The sequence below is a fragment of the Bufo bufo genome, chromosome 9 (assembly GCF_905171765.1).
Source record: "Bufo bufo chromosome 9, aBufBuf1.1, whole genome shotgun sequence".
NCBI classification, from domain to species: Eukaryota; Metazoa; Chordata; class Amphibia; order Anura; family Bufonidae; genus Bufo; species Bufo bufo.
In genome coordinates, this window is record NC_053397.1 from 52,255,739 (window position 1) to 52,278,171 (window position 22,433).

Sequence of the window (22,433 nt, forward strand, 5' to 3'; positions counted from 1 at the left end):
ATATGCCCACATTGTGCCCCCCAGTAATATTCCCACATTGTGCCCCCCAGTAATATTCCCACATTGTGCCCCCCAGTAATATTCCCACATTGTGCCCCCCAGTAATATTCCCACATTGTGCCCCCCAGTAATATTCCCACATTGTGCCCCCCAGTAATATTCCCACATTGTGCCCCCCAGTAATATTCCCACATTGTGCCCCCCAGTATAATTCCCACATTGTGCCCCCAGTAATATGCCCACATTGTGCCCCCAATAATATGCCCACATTGTGCCCCTCACAGAAAGTAAAAAAATAAACACCACATACTTACCTTCTTCTAAGCAGTAGCAGGACATCGGCTGCTCTAGTCTGTGGAGGAGATGGAGCTGAGGCTGACTGCCGGCCGGTCCTGCCCCCCACACAGACCAGAGGAATGGAGAGCCAGCAAGTGGGGGAGGATGATGAAGCAGGGAGCCGATGCCGGCTCTCTGCTTCATCATAATACAGGCAACTGTCTCTGCTCCCTATGGAAGCTGGGACAGCTGCCAAAAAGCGGGACATACCTCCCCCGTACCGGAACAGCGGGACAGCCACTGTAATGCGGGACTGTCCTGCCGGATCCGGGATGGTTGGGAGGTATGCTCTAGGAGCAACGGGGACGTTGTTGTTACACCTCTCTCTGTAACTGCCATGCCCTCTGCACTATGATTGACAGGGCCAGGGTCATCACACCTGGTCCTATCAATTAAAGTGCAGATAGTGCGGCAGTTGCAGAGAGAGCAGAGTCTCTAGGTGTAACAACAACGCCCCTGTTGCTCTTAAAGGCTCATTTGCATAAAATAAAACTTCATTTTTCTCAGCAGTGCACCCCTATATGAACATGGGACCAACACTTTCAGCTGCCAAGTGCACATGCAACAGGTCAGCCAGTGTCATAGGTACAGATCTGACAGATGCCCTTTAAGAAATGTAGTGAAATAAATGAGGGAGACATAATCTTCACCACCCCCCTGTTTCTTTCTGTGAATGCTGGGGCAATGAACCTGTGCTAATTCTCAGAAGGTCTGCTAGGGTTTGTACGACAGTACAAGTACAGCGGTATGCTTCCCCTATCACAACTTCTGATTAAAGGTTATTTGGATGATGTGTGTATAACCCAGTGCAAGGTAAATGTGGACTGGTGGCCATTAGCAATTTAGCAGATTCTGGTTCCCATCTCTCAGTGACCCTTTGAAAAATTTAGGTTGAACCATGACTGGTAGTTTTCAGCAATAATTCATGCCTATAAAGTACTTAACACTGCAGAATATGTTAGTGCTATATCAGTAGTGGAATAGAAAAACGCCAACAGGATGTCCTAAACTGAGAGTCTGCTCAGTCGCTGCTCCATGACGAGGCTGCAATGTCACCCCGGTGGCTGAGAAATACAGTAGCATAAATGAGGACATTTTAGCCTTGAAAACTAGCATGTTGTGCTGTATAATGAATAACATTGTAACAGGGGTGGAATTTTTACGGTTCCAGGTGCGATCATGCACTGTGCAGCTTAGAAAACGATCTGTCCTTCCTAGCTCGGCTCATTTCATGCTTTCTCTGCCCTGTTTACTGACACTTCTTTTTATTTTATTTTTATTTTAGGGACTATAAATCTCCAGATTCTGCAATGGAATATGTCAAGGTAAGATCATGCATCAGGGGGGAAAAAAATCAGTTGTTTTCTAACCTCTATGTACTAAACATTACACGTGGGAAAGTTATTACAACCTTGGGGCAGACCAGCCATTGACCCTACAGGGAAACCTCCGGTGGGCCGATGCCCAAGGGCGCCGCCTGGCCCTCCTCAGGCCACCAGCCATGATAACTAATGATTTAACTCCCCTCCGGACTCCTGAATTCAACTGTATTGCCATCCTGAGGCAACTAGAGTAGGAGGACAGAACTAGGCAGCTGCAATGGCCACCACAGAGGGGCAGTTTTTGGGGAGGTATTTTGTGATGCACTGTGGTGTTTGGCTCTGCCGGGGTGGTATAATGTACTGGAATATGGTATTTTCGGCAAATTATTCCAACCCAGCAGTCCAGTTTGGACCCAATTACAAAATGGGGCCCCTTTTTTTAGGCCCACTTTAAGGCCTCATGCACACGGCCGTTGTTTTGGTCCGCGTCCGAGCCACACATTGTGCGGCTTGGGCGCGGACCCATTCACTTCAATGGGGCCGCAAAAGATGCGGACAGCACTCTGTGTGCTGTCCGCATCCGTTGCTCAGTTCCGCGTCCCCGCAAAAAAAATATAACATGTCCTATTCTTGTCCGCAAAACGGACAAGAATAGGCAGTTATATCAATGGCCGCCCGTCCCGTTCTGCAAATTGCTTCCGTTTTTTGCGGATCCGCGGTCGTGTGCATGTAGCCTAAGTTCCCAGTCTGCCCCTGATTACATTTCATGTGTTTGCACTGTCAGCAGGGACACGGCTACAAGGGTTCTGCCATTTACAAAAAGCTCCAGTTATCAGTACTGTGAAGAGTCTTTCCGTAGGGATGTTTATGCTGGCCATATAGAAAATAGCACAAATACAATGGCTTACATAGCAATTCCTTAATATAATCTTATTGGAATTATTATGTACAATGCACTCGTTTATGTATGCATAGCAAGTTAAGAAAAGACATCATGAAGCTCCTTGATATTAGACGTGGCACCAGCTTTAATAGCCCAGTGTCTGGGTGCAGCAGCCTACACACACCAGTAACCCCAGTTTGTCTCCAGGCCTGAGACGCTTCCCTTGTAATTCTTCGCCATTCCCCTTTATCCAGGCAGTCTAAACAGCGGGCACAGCCCTGAGCCTGTCTGCTAGCAAGCCATGGAAAGAGATTTGCTAAAACAATAGCACGTTGTCCCCCATGTGAGATCAGTGCACGGTGTATGAGGAGGATAATGGCCGTATTCGCTGCTTTTTGCCTGTGTGTGCACATCCCACAGGACAAGTTCCATCCCCCCCTCCTGGGACAAAGGATCAGACGGGGCTGTGAATGAGTAACTGTACTGTACTGAATCTGAGCCTATTACCTCCATATCCAAGCGGCTGCAGGCTAAATATAAGCAATGTAGGACACGCCAATCACGGCTTATTCCCCAGAACCAGATAAGTTATTTTCTTCCCTTGTTTAATGCTAATATTTTTGGATATACCCTGTGTTCTGTGTAAAGGACTTACAAGCTCAGGTCATAAATATGAGATCGGCAGGGGCACCCCCGCCGATCAGCTGTATGAAGAGAAGGCACACATATCGTCTCCTGTCTCTCTTCCTGCTCGCCGCTGCCATGTCTATGGCAAACAGGAAGAGAGAAGGGAGACGGCACGCGTACACTGCGAGATCGGCGAGGGTGCCCCCACCGATCTGATATTGATGGCTTATCCTGAGGAAAGGTCATCAATATTAAAAGAACCCCTTTAAAGAGCATCTGTCAGCAGATGTGTATCCATCACACTGGCTGACCTATTACATGTTTGTTGGTCCCATGTTCATATATGTCCCATGTTGCCAAGAAAAATAATGTTTTAATATATGCAAATGAGCTTCTAGGAGCAACGGGGGCGTTGTCATTACACCCAGAGGATCAGCTCTCTCTGCAACTGCTGCGCCTTCTCCACTTTGATTGACAGGGTCAGGCAGTTAAAAAAACGTCGTCACACCTAGTCCTGTCAATAAATGTGCGGAGGGCGCGGCAATAGCACAGAGAGCTGAGCCACTAGGTGTAACAGCGATGCCCCCGTTGCTCCTAGATGCTCATTTGCATATATTAAAACAGCATTTTTCTCAGCAATGCAGACACATAGGACATGGGACCAACACAGATGTCTTCAGCTGCAAAGGTGTAACAGGACAGCCAGTTTCATAGGTACAAATCTACTGACAGAGGCATAATATATATATATATATATATATATATATATAATAGTAAAATTTAGATCCTTGAATTGTTATACAAGTGGTGTATCTATTATAGAAGTCATCCATGCAACACCTATAGAGCCTGTGATGAGAAGGAGCTGTGAACTGCTTCTCCAGTTTCCCAGAACACGGCTATAAGGTTTACCTGCAGCCACCACCAGGGGGAGCTAGGTACATAAAAATGTGATCACTTTTTTTCCCTAGTGATATTGCAGGCAGTCAGAGTTCTTTCATGTACTATATAAATGGAAGTGATGGATTTTGAGCTGTATGTGTAGAAAAGGATGCTACATCATCTATAAGATATGTTTTGAAATTTAATAAGGAAGTAGTCAGGGTTGTCAGGGCCTAATGTAAGTTTTGCTATGGGGCATAATATTTTCCATGAACACCCCTGCTTATAGCTGCAGTGTCCATCTTCATGAACGTTTTATTCACAACAGTAAAAACTCATATGTGTACCTATACAGTGGGGGAAATAATTATTTGACCCCTCACTGATTTTGTAAGTTTGTCCAATGACAAAGAAATGAAAAGTCTCAGAACAGTATCATTTCAATGGTAGGTTTATTGTAACAGTGGCAGATAGCACATCAAAAGGAAAATCGAAAAAATAACTTTAAATAAAAGATAGCAACTGATTTGCATTTCATTGAGTGAAATAAGTATTTGAACCCCTACCAACCATTAAGAGTTCTGGCTCCCACAGAGTGGTTAGACACTTCTACTCAATTAGTCACCCTCATTAAGGACACCTGTCTTAACTAGTCACCTGTATAAAAGACACCTGTCCACAGAATCAATCAATCAAGCAGACTCCAAACTCTCCAACATGGGAAAGACCAAAGAGCTGTCCAAGGATGTCAGAGACAAAATTGTAGACCTGCACAAGGCTGGAATGGGCTACAAAACCATTAGCAAGAAGCTGGGAGAGAAGGTGACAACTGTTGGTGCGATTGTTCGAAAATGGAAGGAGCACAAAATGACCATCAATCGACCTCGCTCTGGGGCTCCACGCAAGATCTCACCTCGTGGGGTGTCAATGGTTCTGAGAAAGGTGAAAAAGCATCCTAGAACTACACGGGAGGAGTTAGTTAATGACCTCAAATTAGCAGGGACCACAGTCACCAAGAAAACCATTGGAAACACATTACACCGCAATGGATTAAAATCCTGCAGGGCTCGCAAGGTCCCCCTGCTCAGGAAGGCACATGTGCAGGCCCGTCTGAAGTTTGCCAATGAACACCTGAATGATTCAGAGTGACTGGGAGAAGGTGCTGTGGTCTGATGAGACCAAAATAGAGCTCTTTGGCATTAACTCAATTCGCTGTGTTTGGAGGAAGAAAAATGCTGCCTATGACCCCCAAAACACCGTCCCCACCGTCAAGCATGGGGGTGGAAACATTTTGCTTTGGGGGTGTTTTTCTGCTAAGGGCACAGGACAACTTATTCGCATAAACGGGAAAATGGACGGAGCCATGTATCGTGAAATCCTGAGCGACAACCTCCTTCCCTCTGCCAGGAAACTGAAAATGGGTCGTGGATGGGTGTTCCAGCACGACAATGACCCAAAACATACAGCAAAGGCAACAAAGGAGTGGCTCAAGAAGAAGCACATTAAGGTCATGGAGTGGCCTAGTCAGTCTCCGGACCTTAATCCAATCGAAAACCTATGGAGGGAGCTCAAGCTCAGAGTTGCACAGAGACTGCCTCGAAACCTTAGGGATTTAGAGATGATCTGCAAAGAGGAGTGGACCAACATTCCTCCTAAAATGTGCGCAAACTTGGTCATCAATTACAAGAAACGTTTGACCTCTGTGCTTGCAAACAAGGGTTTTTCCACCAAGTATTAAGTCTTTTTTTGTTAGAGGGTTCAAATACTTATTTCACTCAATGAAATGCAAATCAGTTGCTATCTTTTATTTAAAGTTATTTTTTCGATTTTCCTTTTGATGTGCTATCTGCCACTGTTACAATAAACCTACCATTGAAATGATACTGTTCTGAGACTTTTCATTTCTTTGTCATTGGACAAACTTACAAAATCAGTGAGGGGTCAAATAATTATTTCCCCCACTGTAACTAAAGTTGACCATTGAGGATAATTGACTCTATCCTATCGCAGATCATTGGCCAGAGAGATGATCTTTGTTTCTGATGACAATCCAACTTGGACAAGAATCTGAATTACTGACCATTGACACTATGAATGTATCATCTAAATACTATTGATCAGGAAATTCCTATGTGGGCCAAGCTCGGTTTTATGGTTACATGGCAGTTGTAACAAGCTATTACCGAACTACCAAGTTTCCAGACATAAATTTTAATACTTCGGTCTAAACATTTGTAGCAAATGAGACGACCGGGCCACAGGGGATGTAGTAAGTGCACGATGAGAGTGGTGATAATGTGCCGAGTGGGTGCAGTGGTTGTACTCACTTATCTGTAGCTCCCTGGGCCGGCGTGCAGTGGATGGGGAAGACAGCCTTAAATCCTCCTGGGCACTCTCTATTGCAGGGAACACCAGCCAGATGGAAGTCGAGGTGCCCTTGATGGTAGTTGGTATGCTTAGGGTGCTTTGGTGGATGGGCCCCTGTGTTCGTGACGCCAGCACCGTTAGGTGCAATTAGGAGATGAAGTAGAATGATGAGAGAGGCAGTAGTTGAACCAAACAGGAACTTTACTTGTAAGTTGTAGTCTTGCAATAAGTAGTATTCAAGAACAGTACTTTGTCTTACATGAAGTTGGTAAAGATGATAAAGCTGCAAATCCCAATTAGCAGGCTCTGTGAGGTGTAGTATGTAGCTTCCAGCTCAACTTATGCAGGAGTGGTAATGATACTATACTTGGTTCCTGATCTTGCTCAGGCTTTTTAGTCTTGCAATAATATGGATCCTCTGGCACTAATAGTATACAACCCAAGGGCGGTCTCCCTCATGGCAGGCAAACTCTCTGCTCCATTCTTTAAAAAGGTTGTCTGAACTATAGTCCAAGTAGTGTCTGGCCTTGACTCTACAATGTAGGATTGCTAAATCCTGCTTCTGGATTCCAAAAGTTCGAGTAGCTTACCTCCTGGGCTGTCTCCTAGACTCCTCACTCCACTTCTCCCTCAACTCCTCTTCTATCTAACTTCCTGTTGCTGACCTATATAAATGATGTTATAGTGACCTCTAGTGTTGGTAGTGTGTAATGCATTTTAACAGCCTGTAATAGGAATTTAGAAACATAACCAAGAAAAATACAGTGATTAATGCAAAAGGATATGAAAGGGCATATAGCAATTTGGAGTGGCCCATACACAAATAAGTGGGACACTGCACAAATCACTAGGATATGCCACAAACGTTAGATGGGTGCAGGTCCCAGCTCTGCAACCAGTTCCTATCTCGAGAACGGAGCCTCTGAATTCAATGGAGATAACGCCGCGCATGCGCAGCTGCCCTCCATTCACCACTCTGGGAATTCAAAAAATAGCCAAACGCTGGCTCACCTATTTCGGGCAGTCCAATGGCTGGTTGCACTTGCATGGCTTCCTCTCCATTCACTGCTATGGGACCTTTCTTGGCTATTTTTGGAAGTCTTATAACAGTGAATGTGTGGTGCGCTCTCCCTCACTTTGGAGGCCCCATTCTCGAGATCCTGGCGATATGCCACAAATGCTTAGATGGGAAAACCTCTTTAAAGGGGTTGTCCACTCCTTTACTATTTATGGTCTATCAGGATAGGCCGTCACTATCAGATCGGCGGGGGTCTGACACCATGCACCACCGCTGACCAGCTTTTATGGGGTAGCTCCAGTGCCAGATCTATACAGTACGTCCTTTGTGTAGTGGATGGAGCTGGTAAGTGCAGCAATGCTCCCTTTCACTACAATGGAAGCAGCGCTGCAGAAGCCAGGTACACAATAGACGAGAGCTACGCCAAAACAGCTGATCGGTGGAAAGTCAGGCCCCTGCCAATCAGAAATTGAAGCCCTATACTGAGAGTTTGCCAACCCCTTTAAGTGTATAATCCCTTTAAATGCTCATTTACTTACGGTAATTGGTTGACTCCATGATACATACTTTCCCACACCAGAAAACTTATAGCACCCCGGACAGATCCTGCAGACTCAGCGGACACCATTTTCTAACAGCTGGAATAGCAATTGCAGGCTGAGTCATTTCTGTCAAGTCTAGCTGAATGTAAGCTCTTATGACTAAGTGAGAAGTGAACTTGGACCAAGTCCTACAGTATAATCTACATAGTGTGGCCATGATTCCTGACCACATCAATTTCTTTTTCCATAAGTTGATACCGTTGATTATTTTTCATTTAACCCTTTTCCTGATCACTAGCGATGACATATTAACACGACGCTCAGTGTTAGTTCTTGTACATACTACGTTTGCAGTAACCAGTCAGCTCCTTAGGTTTTATGCTTAGGAATAGTTAGTGGTTTGTAGTGAGTTCTGATCCTATGCAGTTACATAAGGCAGATTTTTGTCTGATAGCGCCACCTGCTGGCCATGAGTGATACTTCATTCCGAAGTCATATTTTTTACTTACAAAGCTGTTTTATAGCTTTCCTTGGTAATTTTTCTTCCACACATAATGTAATGACCGCATATGAACCACCATCTGGTTTACATCCATTTGTAATCTAAATTGTGGAAACATAAGACTGAGTTTTTTCATGCAAAGAATGATAGTGCCTTATACTGCGATTCTACAGACGAGTCCCACAAGTATTTAATAATATATGACACTTCGTGACAGTGGCGTACAAGTCGTCTTATGGTCTTAGGGTATGTATTTGCTGCTTAAAAGAGCAACAGAATACGGCGATAGGGCAGTATTATTTTTTATTTACTACAGGACACATGATTGTTATAATTTATAAATAATATAATAATTGTTATAAATGATTGAATATTGTATTTTATGGGTAAATTCACAAAGGGCAGGTTTGCTGCACATCCGCTTGGAAACTCTACAGTGGAATACAGTATGGTAGGTAAGTGGATGAGATTTTAACACATTACATCCACTTGGAAATTAGCCCATTGTGTGGATTTTGAAATCTGCAACATTTCAATTTATGTTGCAGATTTCTCACGGATTTGTTCCAAATTCTTTCCACTAATTTTAACAGGGAAGTCAAAACCGCAATATACTGTCTCCACAATCAAATTTTGTTGCATAATTTGCTGTGGATTACCTGCTGGCAGCATCGGACTGGCCCAGTGGGTCCTCCACTTGGTCCGAGCTGTGACACAATAAAGGATCCTTAAAGGGGTTGGCCACTTTCTGGTTATTGTTCACCAATGTGTTTGGGAGAGGATTATACGTCATTTACTAATATGGCCTTTGTTGAAATTGTGCTCTTTCATAAGATATGCCCCCTTGTTTACAGGGTCTTTTGTGCTGTCCACACAGAGGTCCTGTCCATAAGATGGCCGCTGATGGAGGGTCATGTGACCAGGCACATCACCTCCATGCGATGTCTCCTCCATTCAAATACACTGCACTGAACTCCCTACAGAACAAGTGCAGATGGCAGGTGTAGTGTGTTTGAATGGAGGAGACATCACGTGGAGGTGATTTGCCTGGTCACATGACCCTCCATCTTATGGACAGGACAGGACCTCTGTGTGGACAGCACATAAGACTTTATAAACAAGGGGGCATATCTTATAAAATATAGAAAATTATGCAGAATTTTAACAAAGGCCATATTAGTAAGTGACATATAATCATCTCACAAACACATTGATGAACAATAACCAGAAAGTGGCCAACCCTTTTAATAAAACAGGGCCGCTAAGGTCTAGCAGAAGACAGGGGTGGACATACCATATAGGCTACTTTTGAGCATCTGCTGGAAAATCTGCAGTGGCCTTTCCTCCATACAATCTACATCAGTTGGTTTACAGTTGCCTCTGCAGATTTGTTGTGGAAATTTTCTGCAGCCAATTCATTCCATGTGCCATGTGTATAAATTAGTAATTATTATACAGAAACCTTACATTCAGGCTCAGACTGGCCCACAGGGGAACATGTGAATCCCCGGTGGGCCCCTAGCCCCCCCACAAGCTGCACACGTAGCAGCATACAGCACCTCAGTCTGCCTATGTTCATATAGCAAATTAGGGAGGTTAATAGACTGCCCAGTTTATTATTATAGAAGCAGTGGTTGGTCAGGGTGACTTATGCCGGAAAGTATCCTCTTTACTATTGTCCTATCAGGGGATTTGGATTCATATTCTACCTGTCCTTTATTATGTTATTTTCCGGCATTTTCTAACCCCCATGCTAAAGTGAAAAACACTGTACATAAATTACACTGCATGATGTTAAAGATGACAAAACTTTAAAAAAAACAGTGCAAAAAAAGTCAGGTAAAACACTTTGTGCCAAATTTCATAATTGACTCTAGACTTTATACAGGACCTGTAATCTCTACTGACATGTCTGTGTTCAACTGCTTTAGCAAAAATTCTGGAGCATTTATATTTATGATAGTATGATGTGCCATTCCTCTATTCTTCTTCCTATAAATTATAAATGGATTACTAGCAGGTTGCAATGAAGGTCCAGATAGGTGTTTCCAGTTGGGGGGGGGGGGGGGGGGTGTGAGGGGGTGTTCTTGCACAGTCTGACATTATACAATCGGTGCTGCCAGTGTCAGACTGTGCAGAGACCCCCCCCCCCCCCAAACTGGTAACACCCATCTGGACCTTCGTTGCAAACTGCTAGCAATTCTTTCATAACGTTTAGCAGGAATAATAAAGGAGTCATACAAATAGATGCCCCATGATTGTTATTACACAGGGACTGCAAGTAATTATTAAAACACACATCAGAAGAGGCCCATGCAGTGCAGTTAAAAAGTCAACACAAATGCCAAAAATAAACCAGCCATATAATGACATCATGAAATGGACCAATGCTTCAGGCCAGGTCTCCGGCCTCAATCAAGGTATATATTTGTCTTCTGAAATAAGGGACCAGTGGAAGGACATCAACCGTTTTAAAGATGCGCGATCACAGTCCATTGCTACTTCCAGTAAAGACCCCGTCTGATCACTGCAGAGGACAGTTTTATCAGAGTAGATTAGCGTGTAAATTACTGATATGGATCACTGCTTGAATAGACGATTCAAATAAAATAAAATCTTTATTAATTGGATGCACTAAAAACAGTGGGATAATCCGCACGGAATAAATACCGCAGGCAGAACGCGATCGGAGTCAAAGTGAATATTGCAGCTGCCGTGCAGACCACTGCCTGCTGTTTAGCAGAGCCTCCTCTTACTGGGCTCAGCTATAAGGGATAGGCTGGCAAATGATTGTTTTAGCCAAGAAAAAGCGCTAGCCTATGTGTGCAAGAGTGGTCCCAGCAACCAGAAAAGCCGATGCTTTTTTCTATAGTGTACAAGCACGACCACCGCTGCTGGATTGCAGGGTGGACGTAACCCCCCGGAAACGAACAGTGTATAATGCGATGGAAAAATGAATGAATCCAGCAAAGGAAGCAATATGGACAATCACAATACATTAGTAAGTGCTTGACCTAACTTTCTCTACATGATAAGTGCCACTTGCTGAAGTGAGACAACCCCTTTAACGGAATCGTACAGATGTCCTCATGTAAAGGCATCTGTCCTGAAAACAGTTTCTAAATATATGTGGTTATATGTTGGACACATCTCCATTTTAGTTTTAGTTCTGTCATTTCCTGTGGATATGAATCCCAGAAAGTGTCCTTGTTCTCCCTGCATGCATTTTAGTCCCCAGTGATGAAATGTTTGTCCCTATACAATCAGCAAGGCCGGCTCATATTGTTCACAGTCCTACTTCCTACAGATGTCGAGTATGCGCCCCGTGAATGGACGCAGTGTCTGCTCATGAAGTGGGTCACTATGCGGAGCGCTGGATGCTACATTTCTGCATTTTTATCTAATCTGAAGTGTTCCACTACATGGAGTATTAATAACTGGGATCACAGCCTATGCCTGGCACTGTCTGTGAGCCGCAGAACCGGGTCTAGGGTCATTCGGGGTATTTTTGGCAGCAGCATACAGCATCCCGCGGCAGTTAGGGGGTCAGTATTGTCATTACTGCAGATAAGGTCGGCAATGGAATCCGTTCTCTGATGGAAGCCTCCATGATGGTATCCCATTGTATAGGCATACAGAGGGGAAAACACCAGTTTTCTGGCATAAAAAAGTTGCAAATCTTGTGTTTAACACCATTGAGCCCAAATCTAGGTGCAAGTGACGTTTGTATCCAAACTTTGTTTGTCCCAAGCTGCCGTCGATTTCAGTTTAGACGCATGGACTGCCAGAGGATGAGCCTAATATATGGCGAGGACTGCGCAGTACAGAGGATATCATAGTGTGACGTAAAATACCAGTCTGTGATAAATTCCCCCCACAGTGTTTTATAGTCTCATATAAATACAAAAAAATACCATGCTACATTATTTGCAGCATGTTTCGGTATTAAAGGGGTTATCCAAGATGTATAATGCCCCCATTGTAGTAAATCCACAGAGTTTTACAGTGCCTGCAAAGTGAGATTTAAAGCAATCTCATCCACATGCTGCGGAACCCCCCCCCCCCCCCCAAAAAAAATCTGCATCATAAATTATCCTGCAATTCGGATTTAAAATCCTCAGCATGTTAATGTATACTATAGATGCCAACTGTGGACTTCACCCTTTGCAATGCAAAGAGTGAAATCTGTGCCCAGTGTGCAGCAGAAATATATACCAACATACACCTCCCCGTACTCTCACATGACAGCTGCGCTTCCATTTTACCCCTTAGATGGAACCGTCAATAGCGACCGCAGCCTCTAAGTGGGCCGCAGGCATCGGCATCCCATGAGTGAGATTGCTGGGTGCCCATGTCTTAGGCTCCATTCACACGTCCGCAAGTGTTGCCTGCACCCATTCCGCAATTGTGCGGAACGGGTGCGGACCCATTCATTCTCTATGGGGACTGAATGGATGCGGAGAGCACACTATGTGCTCTCTGCATCCGCATTTCCGGAGCCCTGCCCCGATCTTCCGGTCCGCAGCTCCGGAAAAAAATAGAACATGTCCTATTCTTGTCTGCAATTGCGGACAAGAATAGGCATTTCTATGGGGGTGCCAGCCGGGTGTATTGCGGATCCGCAATGCACTACGGACATGTAAATGGACCCTTAGGGTCCATTCACACGTCCATATGTGTTTTGCGGATCGGCAATTTGCGGATCCGCAAAACACAGACACCGGCAATGTGATTTCCGCATTTTACGGACTGCACATCGCCGGCACTCTCATAGAAAATGCCTTTTCTTGTCCGCAATTGCAGACAAGAATAGAACATGTTCTATTTTTTTGCGGAACGAAAGTGCGGATCTGCAAATGTGGATGCGGACAGCACATTCCGGCCCCATTGAAAATGAATGGGTCCGCACCTGTTCCGCAAAATTGCGGAACAGATGCGGACCCATTTTGCGGACGTTTGAATGGACCCTTAGTATGGCAGCTGGGGCCCCCAGGTCTTTCTGTAGTGTATGCCTATCAGGCTGTGCCTGGCGGTAACTAGGGATGAGTATCCCAAAATGAATATCCCAAAAAGTGTGGATTCTAAGGAACCCAAATTTTTTGTTCAGACTGAGAAACACGCATAAGGCTACTTTCACACTTGCGTTGTTATTTTCCGGTATTGAGATCCGGCAGAGGATCTTAATACCAGGAAAAAATGTTTCCATTTAGTCTGAATGGGAAGAGATCTGTTCAGGATGCATCAGGGCGTCTTCTGTTCTGTCAGCATTCCGTTTTGTGATCGGATACAAAATAGCTGCAAGCTGCAGTTTTCGTCTGGTCATAAAAAAACGGGGGAAAAAACTGATCTGGCACTGAAAACAATGTAAGTCAACTTACAATGTATTTAGTGACGGATCCGTTTTTTCTGTTTTGATTTCACACAACTGCAACCTAATGGAACGGATGCATCCTGATGTGCAAAATCAATATAGATCCGTTTAATTCCGGTATTGAGACCCTCTGCCGGATCTCAATACCGGAATTAACAACGCAAGTGTGAAAGTAGCCTAATACTTCTCTGAGTGAGACATGGAAGCCAGTTATTCTTCTAAAAGGTTAAGAGTACTGGGTGTCTCAAGAGAAAAGGGCCCTGGTTAGCTTCTTTTTTGGAAGGAGAACTGGCTTGCATGTCTCACTCAGAGAAGTATTATGCCTGTGTGTCTCTTGCTCTCTCTCTTTCCCTCCCTCTCCTTTTCTAGAACTCATATTTTTCTCTGGTATTTGAGAGTCCTAGGAGACCTTAGGGAGTTATATACCAAATTTCAGGACCATTGGAGCATATTTGATTCAGGTAGAGTCGAATCAACAAACTTCAAGAAGTTCACTCATCTCTACACTGTACTGCATAAGTAGAACAGTGTATTATAGAAGCGATCAGAAGATCGCCTGTCAGAGAACCCTTGTGGGACTAATAATTGGTAAAAATTATTACTCTATTTTTCGCTTTATAAGATGCACTTTTTAGCAAGAAAAAAATCTTGAGATTTTAGGGTAACAAAATCCTTCGCATATCCTACGGCAGAAACCGCTGTGCTGCAGGTTCTGCCATGTTTTCATACGCACCCGCTCTAGGTTTAGCTTCATTGAATGGAGCTAAACCGCAAGCACACTCCCGCTGCGGCTTTAGCAAAAGCCCCCGACCGCATGAGCTGCGGTGCAGCCTACCATCGAAAACAATAGGACGCAGTTTCAGCAAGGTTTTTACTACCAAATTTGCCTTGAAAACATTAAGGGTCCATTCACACATCCGTGGAATGGGTCTGCATCCTTTCCGCAATATCCGGAACGGGTGCAGACCCATTCATTCTCAATGGGGCAGGAATTGGATGCAGACCGCACACTATGTGCTCTCCGCATCCGCATTTCCGGAGCGCGACCCCGATCTTCCGGTCCGCAGCTCCGGAAAAAAATAGAACATGTCCTATTCTTATCCGCAATTGCGGACAAGAATAGGCAGTTCTATGGGGGTGCTGGCCGGGTGTATTGCGGATGCGCAAAACACATACGGACGCGTGAATGGACCCTAAGGACAAAATGTTTTTTGATTAACTGCACAAAAACATCCCTCAGGGGCTAGATTTATGAAATGTGAAATAAAATGTCTTTGTTACCCACAGCAACCAATCACAAAGCAGCTTTCATTTTTCAAGACCACTCTAACAAATGAAATCTGTGCTGTGGTTGGTTGCACTGGACTGTAACTGCCATGTTAAAGTTCACCTGGCAGACACTACCGCCCTTATTTACTGGTGTGTCCACAGCAAAAATCTGTAAAAAAGTGGTGCAACTTGACACAGTTTGGCGCATCTAGGGCTTTCACATTATTTTACTGACATACTCGACAAGGGGATGGGGCCTAGCATACAGGGGGTGGAGTTTTACTTAAATGGGGCCTAAAATGCACTATTTTGCTCCAAATTTGCGCTACAATTCTGGTATAAAAATCCATCTCAATGTAAGCCAACCAATAGTTGGTATACAGCTAGACAAAAGTGTCTGTGTGCAATCATTTGCGACTTTTGAAGCTTCTCGCCACTTTTCTAAAGTGGCAAGAAAAGGGGCAAGGCTTGGTGGGAGGGGAGGGTCCATATAACTATAAATTACGCCAAAAGCTGTGTAAGCTTTAGCGGAAGTATACACCAGCCCCTGGCTAATGGAGGCTTCGGTTTCTTGCACATGGACTACCAGAAATCTGCCCTAATTTATTAATTGCCTAGCATCTCACTCCAGGGCACAGGGGATGGACAGGCGTACGGGAATGCCAGTCTTGATAAATGTCCCTCATTGTGTGGCTGATGGGCAAATGCTCATTCAGCCAACAGCCGTTCCTCCCAAACCCTCCATAACAATTTGTGCTCGGCTGAACGTATATTTGTTTAAATTGAGAAAGGGGAGTGATTCACCGCCAGACACGTCTCCGGGTGGCTTATCTCCCCCCAAGGACAAGGGATCGGGCATGTTGTATATCCCCTACATCTGCTGGGAAGGCCCCATACACATTAGATGGTCAGCCAGTTCATTTGATGTATACGGGCACAGTAAGGTTAGACATTTTTAATTCTATAGTTTCAAACAATTATTCGAAATTTATTCGAATTTATTAGCAAAAAATTGGCCGTCATGTAAAATCTGTGCCAAGGGCCCTATACTGTGCCACGTGTGGCCTTATCTTGTATATGTGATATGCATTGAATACTTCTATACCAATGTCCTGAAAATTCCCATCCGAGACACAGAGAATACAAGTGCGTTTGAAGCCCCTTTATTAGTCATATGAATGGCTTCTTACAAATGACTTGAAACGCAACATTTAATAAATCTTTGATTTCTGCTTGTCTTCTCTGTTCATCTATTTATGGGTCATAAACATCATTTAGATGACTTGTGAGCAGCAATTATACTTCACAAAACCAGCATTGTGCTTGGTATAACGCCCCTTAGATCTGGAAATGATATAAGCTGGCCTCTTTTTTTAGCATGATCTGAAGGAACGAGTTGCTCAAAACAGATTGTTTGCGATTGGGAATCAAAGTTGCGCTGTCTTTAAGAGCAAGAAAATGACATCAGCCCTTCAGTTATCTTCATATGTCCACTTGTCCACAAGTTCTTGGGTTGTGTTCTCACTTTGCTGTGTTGTGCAGCACTTGGCCTCTCCGCTACTACCTATTGTTGCGCTCATCTTCTTGCATAGATCAGTAGTACATATACAGTGCTGCCGATAATTATTCATACCCCTGGCAAATTTTGACTTAAAGTTACTTTTATTCAACCAACAAGTATTTTCTTGACGGGAAATGACATAGGTGTCTCCCAAAAGATAATAAGACGATGTACAAGAGGCATTATTGTGGGGAAAAAAAACATTTCTCAGCTTTTATTTACATTTGAACAAAAAGTGTCCAGTTGGCGTAAAAAAGGAGAAGCCTTCAACCCAAAGAACACCATCCCCACTGTCATACATGAAGGTGGGAACCTAATGCTTTGGGGGTGTTTTTCGGCCAATGGACCAGGGAACCTAATCACAGTAAACGGCACCATGAAAAAAGAGCAATACATGAGGATTCTCAACGACAACATCAGGCAGTCTGCAGAGAAACTTGGCCTTGGTCACCAGTGGACATTTCAGCATGACAATGACCCAAAATACACAGCAAAAGTGGTGAAGAAATGGTTAGCAGACAACAACATTAACGTTTTGGAGTGGCCCAGCCAGAGTCCAGACTTCAATCCAATTGAGAATCTGTGGAGGGAGCTAAAGATCCGGGTGATGGCAAGAAGACCCTCCAACCTGAAAGATTTGGAGCTCATTGCTAAAGATGAATGGGCAAAAATACCTGTGGAGACATGCAAAAAGCTGGTCTGCAATTATAGGAAGTGTTTGATTGCTGTAATGGCCAATAAAGGCTTTTCTATTGATTATTGAGAAGGGTATGAATAATTTGGGACTGGACACTTTTTGCTCAAATGTAAATAAAAGCTGAGAAATGTTTTTTTTCCCCACAATAATGCCTCTTGTACATCATCTTATTATCTTTTGGGAGACACCTATGTCATTTCCCGTCAAAAAATTACTTGCTGGTTGAATAAAAGTAACTTTAAGTCAAAATTTGCCTGGGGTATGAATAATTATGGGGAGCACTGTATATATAGAACAGGGGTCGGCAACCTCCGGCACTCCAGCTGTTATGAAACTACAACTCCCAGCATGCATACTTGCTCTGCTCTTCTCAGACCTCCCATAGAAATGAATGGAGCATGCTGGGAATTGTAGTTTTACAACAGCTGGAGTGCCAAAGGTTGCTGACCCCTGATATAGAATATTACAAACTGTGGACTCTTTCCCACTGCCCGGCAGCCTGGCGTACCCCTTTCTCTTTCTACACGCTCCCTAAAAATGTTCAAACTTCCTTGATTCCCCCAAAAATGTGACAAGGCAGGGCGGAGGGGGATGCAGCTGCGGTTGCTCTCTCTTTCTCCAAGAGGCTGCATGCTGTGAGAGGGGAAGCAGAAGTGGGGAGAGATCTCAGAGTGCACAACCCAGCTCATCCATCACACCACGAAGATCCTGTGTGCTCCACACAGAGAAAACAGACATTTCAGTAGACATACAGATGGATGAAAATCAGGCCAACAAACACAGGTCAGACGCACGACTTCTAGCTGTAGAAGATGATCCTACAACTGAGGGCTCATGCACACGACCGTTGGCTGTTTTGTGATCCGCAAAACACTGATAATGGCCGTGTGCATTCCGCATTTTGCGAAACGGCCGGCCCCTAATACAACAGTACTATCCTTGTCCATAACGCGGACAACAATAGGACATGTTCTATTTTTTTGCAGCATAGCCATGCGGACATGCAGGCACAGAATGCACACAGAGTCATCTCCGTTTTATGCGGCCCCATTGAAGTGAATGGTTCTGCATATATTCGGAACGGACACAGAGAAAAAATAAGTTTGTGTGCACGAGTCCTAATTCTGTAGAAAGCAGTGTCTTGTTTTCTCATCGAAGTCAGTGGGGCAAAAAAAAACTAAAGATGGGGTAATAGAAGATGTAATAGGACTGCAATTTTTAGCATCTATATTTTGGCCTTGACACTCAGAATCCCTGCTAATCTGATAAACCAAAACTAATATAAATCGGTTCATCGGAACTGAGTCCACTTATTACAGACATATAAAACTGACTTAAGGGCACCTGAACATGAGCATATTTTTCATCTGTGTGCTATCCACATTTTCTGCAGACAGCACACTGACCCATTCATTTCTATGGGGCCATGCACACATGCATACTTTTTGGGTTCTATGTGGCTGCTGTGCAAACTACAGAGCGAGTCCTATTCTTATCTGTATTGCGGATAAGCATAGCCCTTTTTATTGATGGCAGCGAGAAAAATACGGAATGCACACGGAAGGTATCTACCGGTATATATTGTAAATACGGAAATGGCTGTGTGCATGAAGCGCAGCACTGTGTTCATGTCTGGAAAAAGAAATACATCAATAAAATTGTTCTAAATAATAAATTTTGTCAGGACAGATATCTAGATTACACTGATAGGTAGAGATGAGCGAAGCGAGCTTCCGATGTTACATCCGAAGTCGCTTCGTTCATAACTTCTGATTAATACTGTACGGAGATCCGTCTTAGTACAGTACCAGAATGTATGGGCTCCGTTGAATAACTTCGGTAATTGATTTTTAAAGTGGAAAACCACTTTAAAACTTGAAACCGAACCGACTTCAGTTCCGAGGTATTAGATGATGTGTATAAAACGCTATGGGATATGTCAGCGATATCAGTAATAAAATAAATAATTGTATTTATCTGCAAGCATGTCTCATTTTAATTGACCTTAACATTTGGTACCAATTTTTTTTTTACAGGGGTGACCACCAGCCCATGGGAAACAGCAGAGCGCTCGGGTGCTCGCTGTTTCCGTATCTTCCATTGCAGTGCATATGAGCTACGGAAACAGCGTAACACAGCAAGTTAATTACGGAAACAGCATAGCTTGCTGTGCTTTGCTCTTTCCGTAGCTCTCATGTACTGGAGCGCTCTGCTGATTCCTGGCCGGCTGGTGGTCAGGACTGTATCTCATCTTGCCTTAGTAACGGCGAGATGAGACAATCCCTGTAAAGCTTGTGTTTGCTCCGAGGTGTTAGCTCTTAGGGCTCATGCACACAAACGTTTTTTGCATTCAGCATACTGGCCGTTTTTTGCATTCAGTATGCGTTACTTTTACTGAACCATTGATTTAAATGGGTCAGCAAAAAAAACTGAAGTGTCTCCGTGTGCATTCCATGTCCGTATTTCTGTTTTTCCGTTGCAAGATAGAACATGTCCTATTATTGCCCGCAAATCACGTTCCGTGGCTCCATTCAAGTCAATGGGTCCGCAAAAAAAAACACTGAACACATACGGAATGTACTCCGTATGTCTTCTGTATCCATTCCGTTTTTGCGGAACTATCTATTGGAAATTTTATGCCCAGCCCATTTTTTTCTGTGTAATTACTGTATATGCCATACGGAAAAAAGGAACCGGAAACACTACTGAAACTAAAAACTGATCCGTTAAAAATGGCCCGCAAAACACTGAAAAAGCCATACAGTCGTGTGCATGAGCCCTTATTGACATTTTGCTGGACGCTGCACCTGTCACGTGTTTACTTTTACAGCTGCTGCGGCGCAGACTTTTCTTTGGATGAACCAGAGAGCCCACTCAAAGTGTGAAGCCTCTGGAGCCACTGCAGAATACATTATGGCATTGCCTAGCAATTTATATGTTTATTAATGGAAGCACTTCTTTGTAGCCTCTCTATTTCAAATTCTTTCAGGTTGCCCTGCAGACTCATCATCAGACTGTCGGCTGACATTTGTAGCAGCCTGTAGTCTTCACTGATTATGGATTAAAGAACAGAATATTGGACCATACTTCCAATCCATCCTGGATCCGGCAGGACACTGCCCCACAGTCGTGTCCTGCTTTGAACTGTCTCTGTGTCCTGAAAACGCAGAGACAGTTCAATGCAGTGCTTCACCATTCACCTGGTCATGGCTCTCTCCAGCAGCCGGGGCAGGGCAGTGATATAATCCATGATCATCCCCTGGTCTGTGCGCTCTTGTGCTCAGTCCAGCAGGCGTGATGACATCACTACATCGCACCTGAGGCTGGGGAGAGCAGGATGTTCTCCACTCACCAAGGGAACGGGGCTAGGTCATTATTTTTATTTTTATTAACTGTACAGGCTTCACTACTGTGAGGGGAAGGGGCTAAACTATTGTAAGGTGGGCAGTGGAGCACTACTATTGTGAGAGGGCATTCTGCTGTTTTGGGGGCACTAAATGGTATTCTACTGTGTGTGCACAAAGAGGGCATGACTATTGTGTGAGGGCACAAAGGGGTCATGACTACTGTGTGGGGGCACAAAGGGGTCATGACTATTGTGTGGGGGCACACAGGGGGCATGACTACTGTGTGGGGCCACAAATGGGTCATGTCTACTGTGTGGGGGTACAACGAGGGCATGACTATTGTGTGGGGGCACACAGGGGGCATGACTACTGTGTGGGGGCACAAAGGGGTCATGACTACTGTGTGGGGGCACTAAGGGGACTAGGCTGGATTGGGCATGTAGATAGGCTTTGGGCAGAGTTGGAGGCAAGGCTTAGTGTAAAAAATAATTTGCTACGTGGGCGGCTGATAATGTCCATCTTTAAGCTTTTAGAAAGTTGGGTGTTATGGAAAGCCTTTCTTTTGAACAGGGGTGTACAAAGAGGGTAAAACGGCCCATAGCAGAATAAAAGGGGTTCTCCTAGACTGGGAACCCCTTTCATTTATGCAGGCAAGGTGCAGTTATTTAATTAAAAAAAGACTCACCAGCACTCCAGTTCCACTGACGAGCTCCTTTCTTCTCTACTTTCAGTGCTCGCTTTAATGGAAGTGATGCGTGCCATATACAGTACATGCATGTCACTGCTGCCTGCCAATTGGTGACCTCAGCAGTGGCAGCAGTCAGTCCAGTGGAATAGAAGGGAGCTTGGTGCATGAACCATACCACTTTTTCTTAACCCCTGTACCTGTTTAGTGTGCATTATCTCATCATTACAAACGGCTCCCCATAATCTGAGGAAAGCATGGCCGAGGGCATCATTTCCCCATCACAGGAGAGAAGGGCAGTGGACCCCTTTTACTACCTAATCCCAAAAAAAAAGCTTGTAGAGAGAGGAGACTATGCAACATCTACACAATCTCATGATGAATGCGTGAATAGCAGCTTTACCATTATTTGCAGATACCCATATGTTCAAAGAAAATCTGACGGGAGGAATAGTGTCGGGTACCGTCAATCCAACATACTGCCTTGTGTCGGGTACCGTCAATCCAACATACTGCCTTGTGTCGGGTACCGTCAATCCAACATACTGCCTTGTGTCGGGTACCGTCAATCCAACATACTGCCTTGTGTCGGGTACCGTCAATCCAACATACTGCCTTATTAGTCAATGAAGACTGTGCATCGTCTTTGTTCTCTAGTAGTAGTACACCATAGTATCCGTTTTAAACAGAATCCAGACCGCTGTTTCATGTTATAAGGCTACATTCACACGACGAGGGTTAAAAATGGATAAACTATCAGCTTTTCATGGCCGTTTTGCGTCCATATGTGCATCCGTTACCTGTCCATCTATCCATTTATCATCAGTTTTGCTTCTTTCTTTAACACCTGCCTAAACGGCCATTAAAAACAGGCCTATTAATTTCAATGTGGTCCGTCTGGCATTTTTTGGATGTCTGTTATTCCCTGACCGATAAAAACAGCCACGTGAATAGCCCAATAGACTGCAATGTCTCTGAAAACAGGGGGGTGATGGGCGTTAAAAAAAAATAAAATGGCCGTCAT

General features: G+C 44.3%; 1 protein-coding gene across 2 annotated transcripts in view; it reads left to right on the forward strand.

Moving 5' to 3' along the window:
- The window catches only part of BCAR3 (BCAR3 adaptor protein, NSP family member), a 109,154-nt gene that overhangs the window by 43,481 nt on the left and 43,240 nt on the right, over window positions 1-22,433 (forward strand). For both annotated transcript variants that reach the window (XM_040406676.1, XM_040406677.1), the window contains exon 3: window positions 1,622-1,661. In XM_040406676.1, coding sequence (XP_040262610.1) covers window positions 1,622-1,661 — 40 coding nt within the window. The remainder of the gene's footprint in view (window positions 1-1,621; window positions 1,662-22,433) is intronic.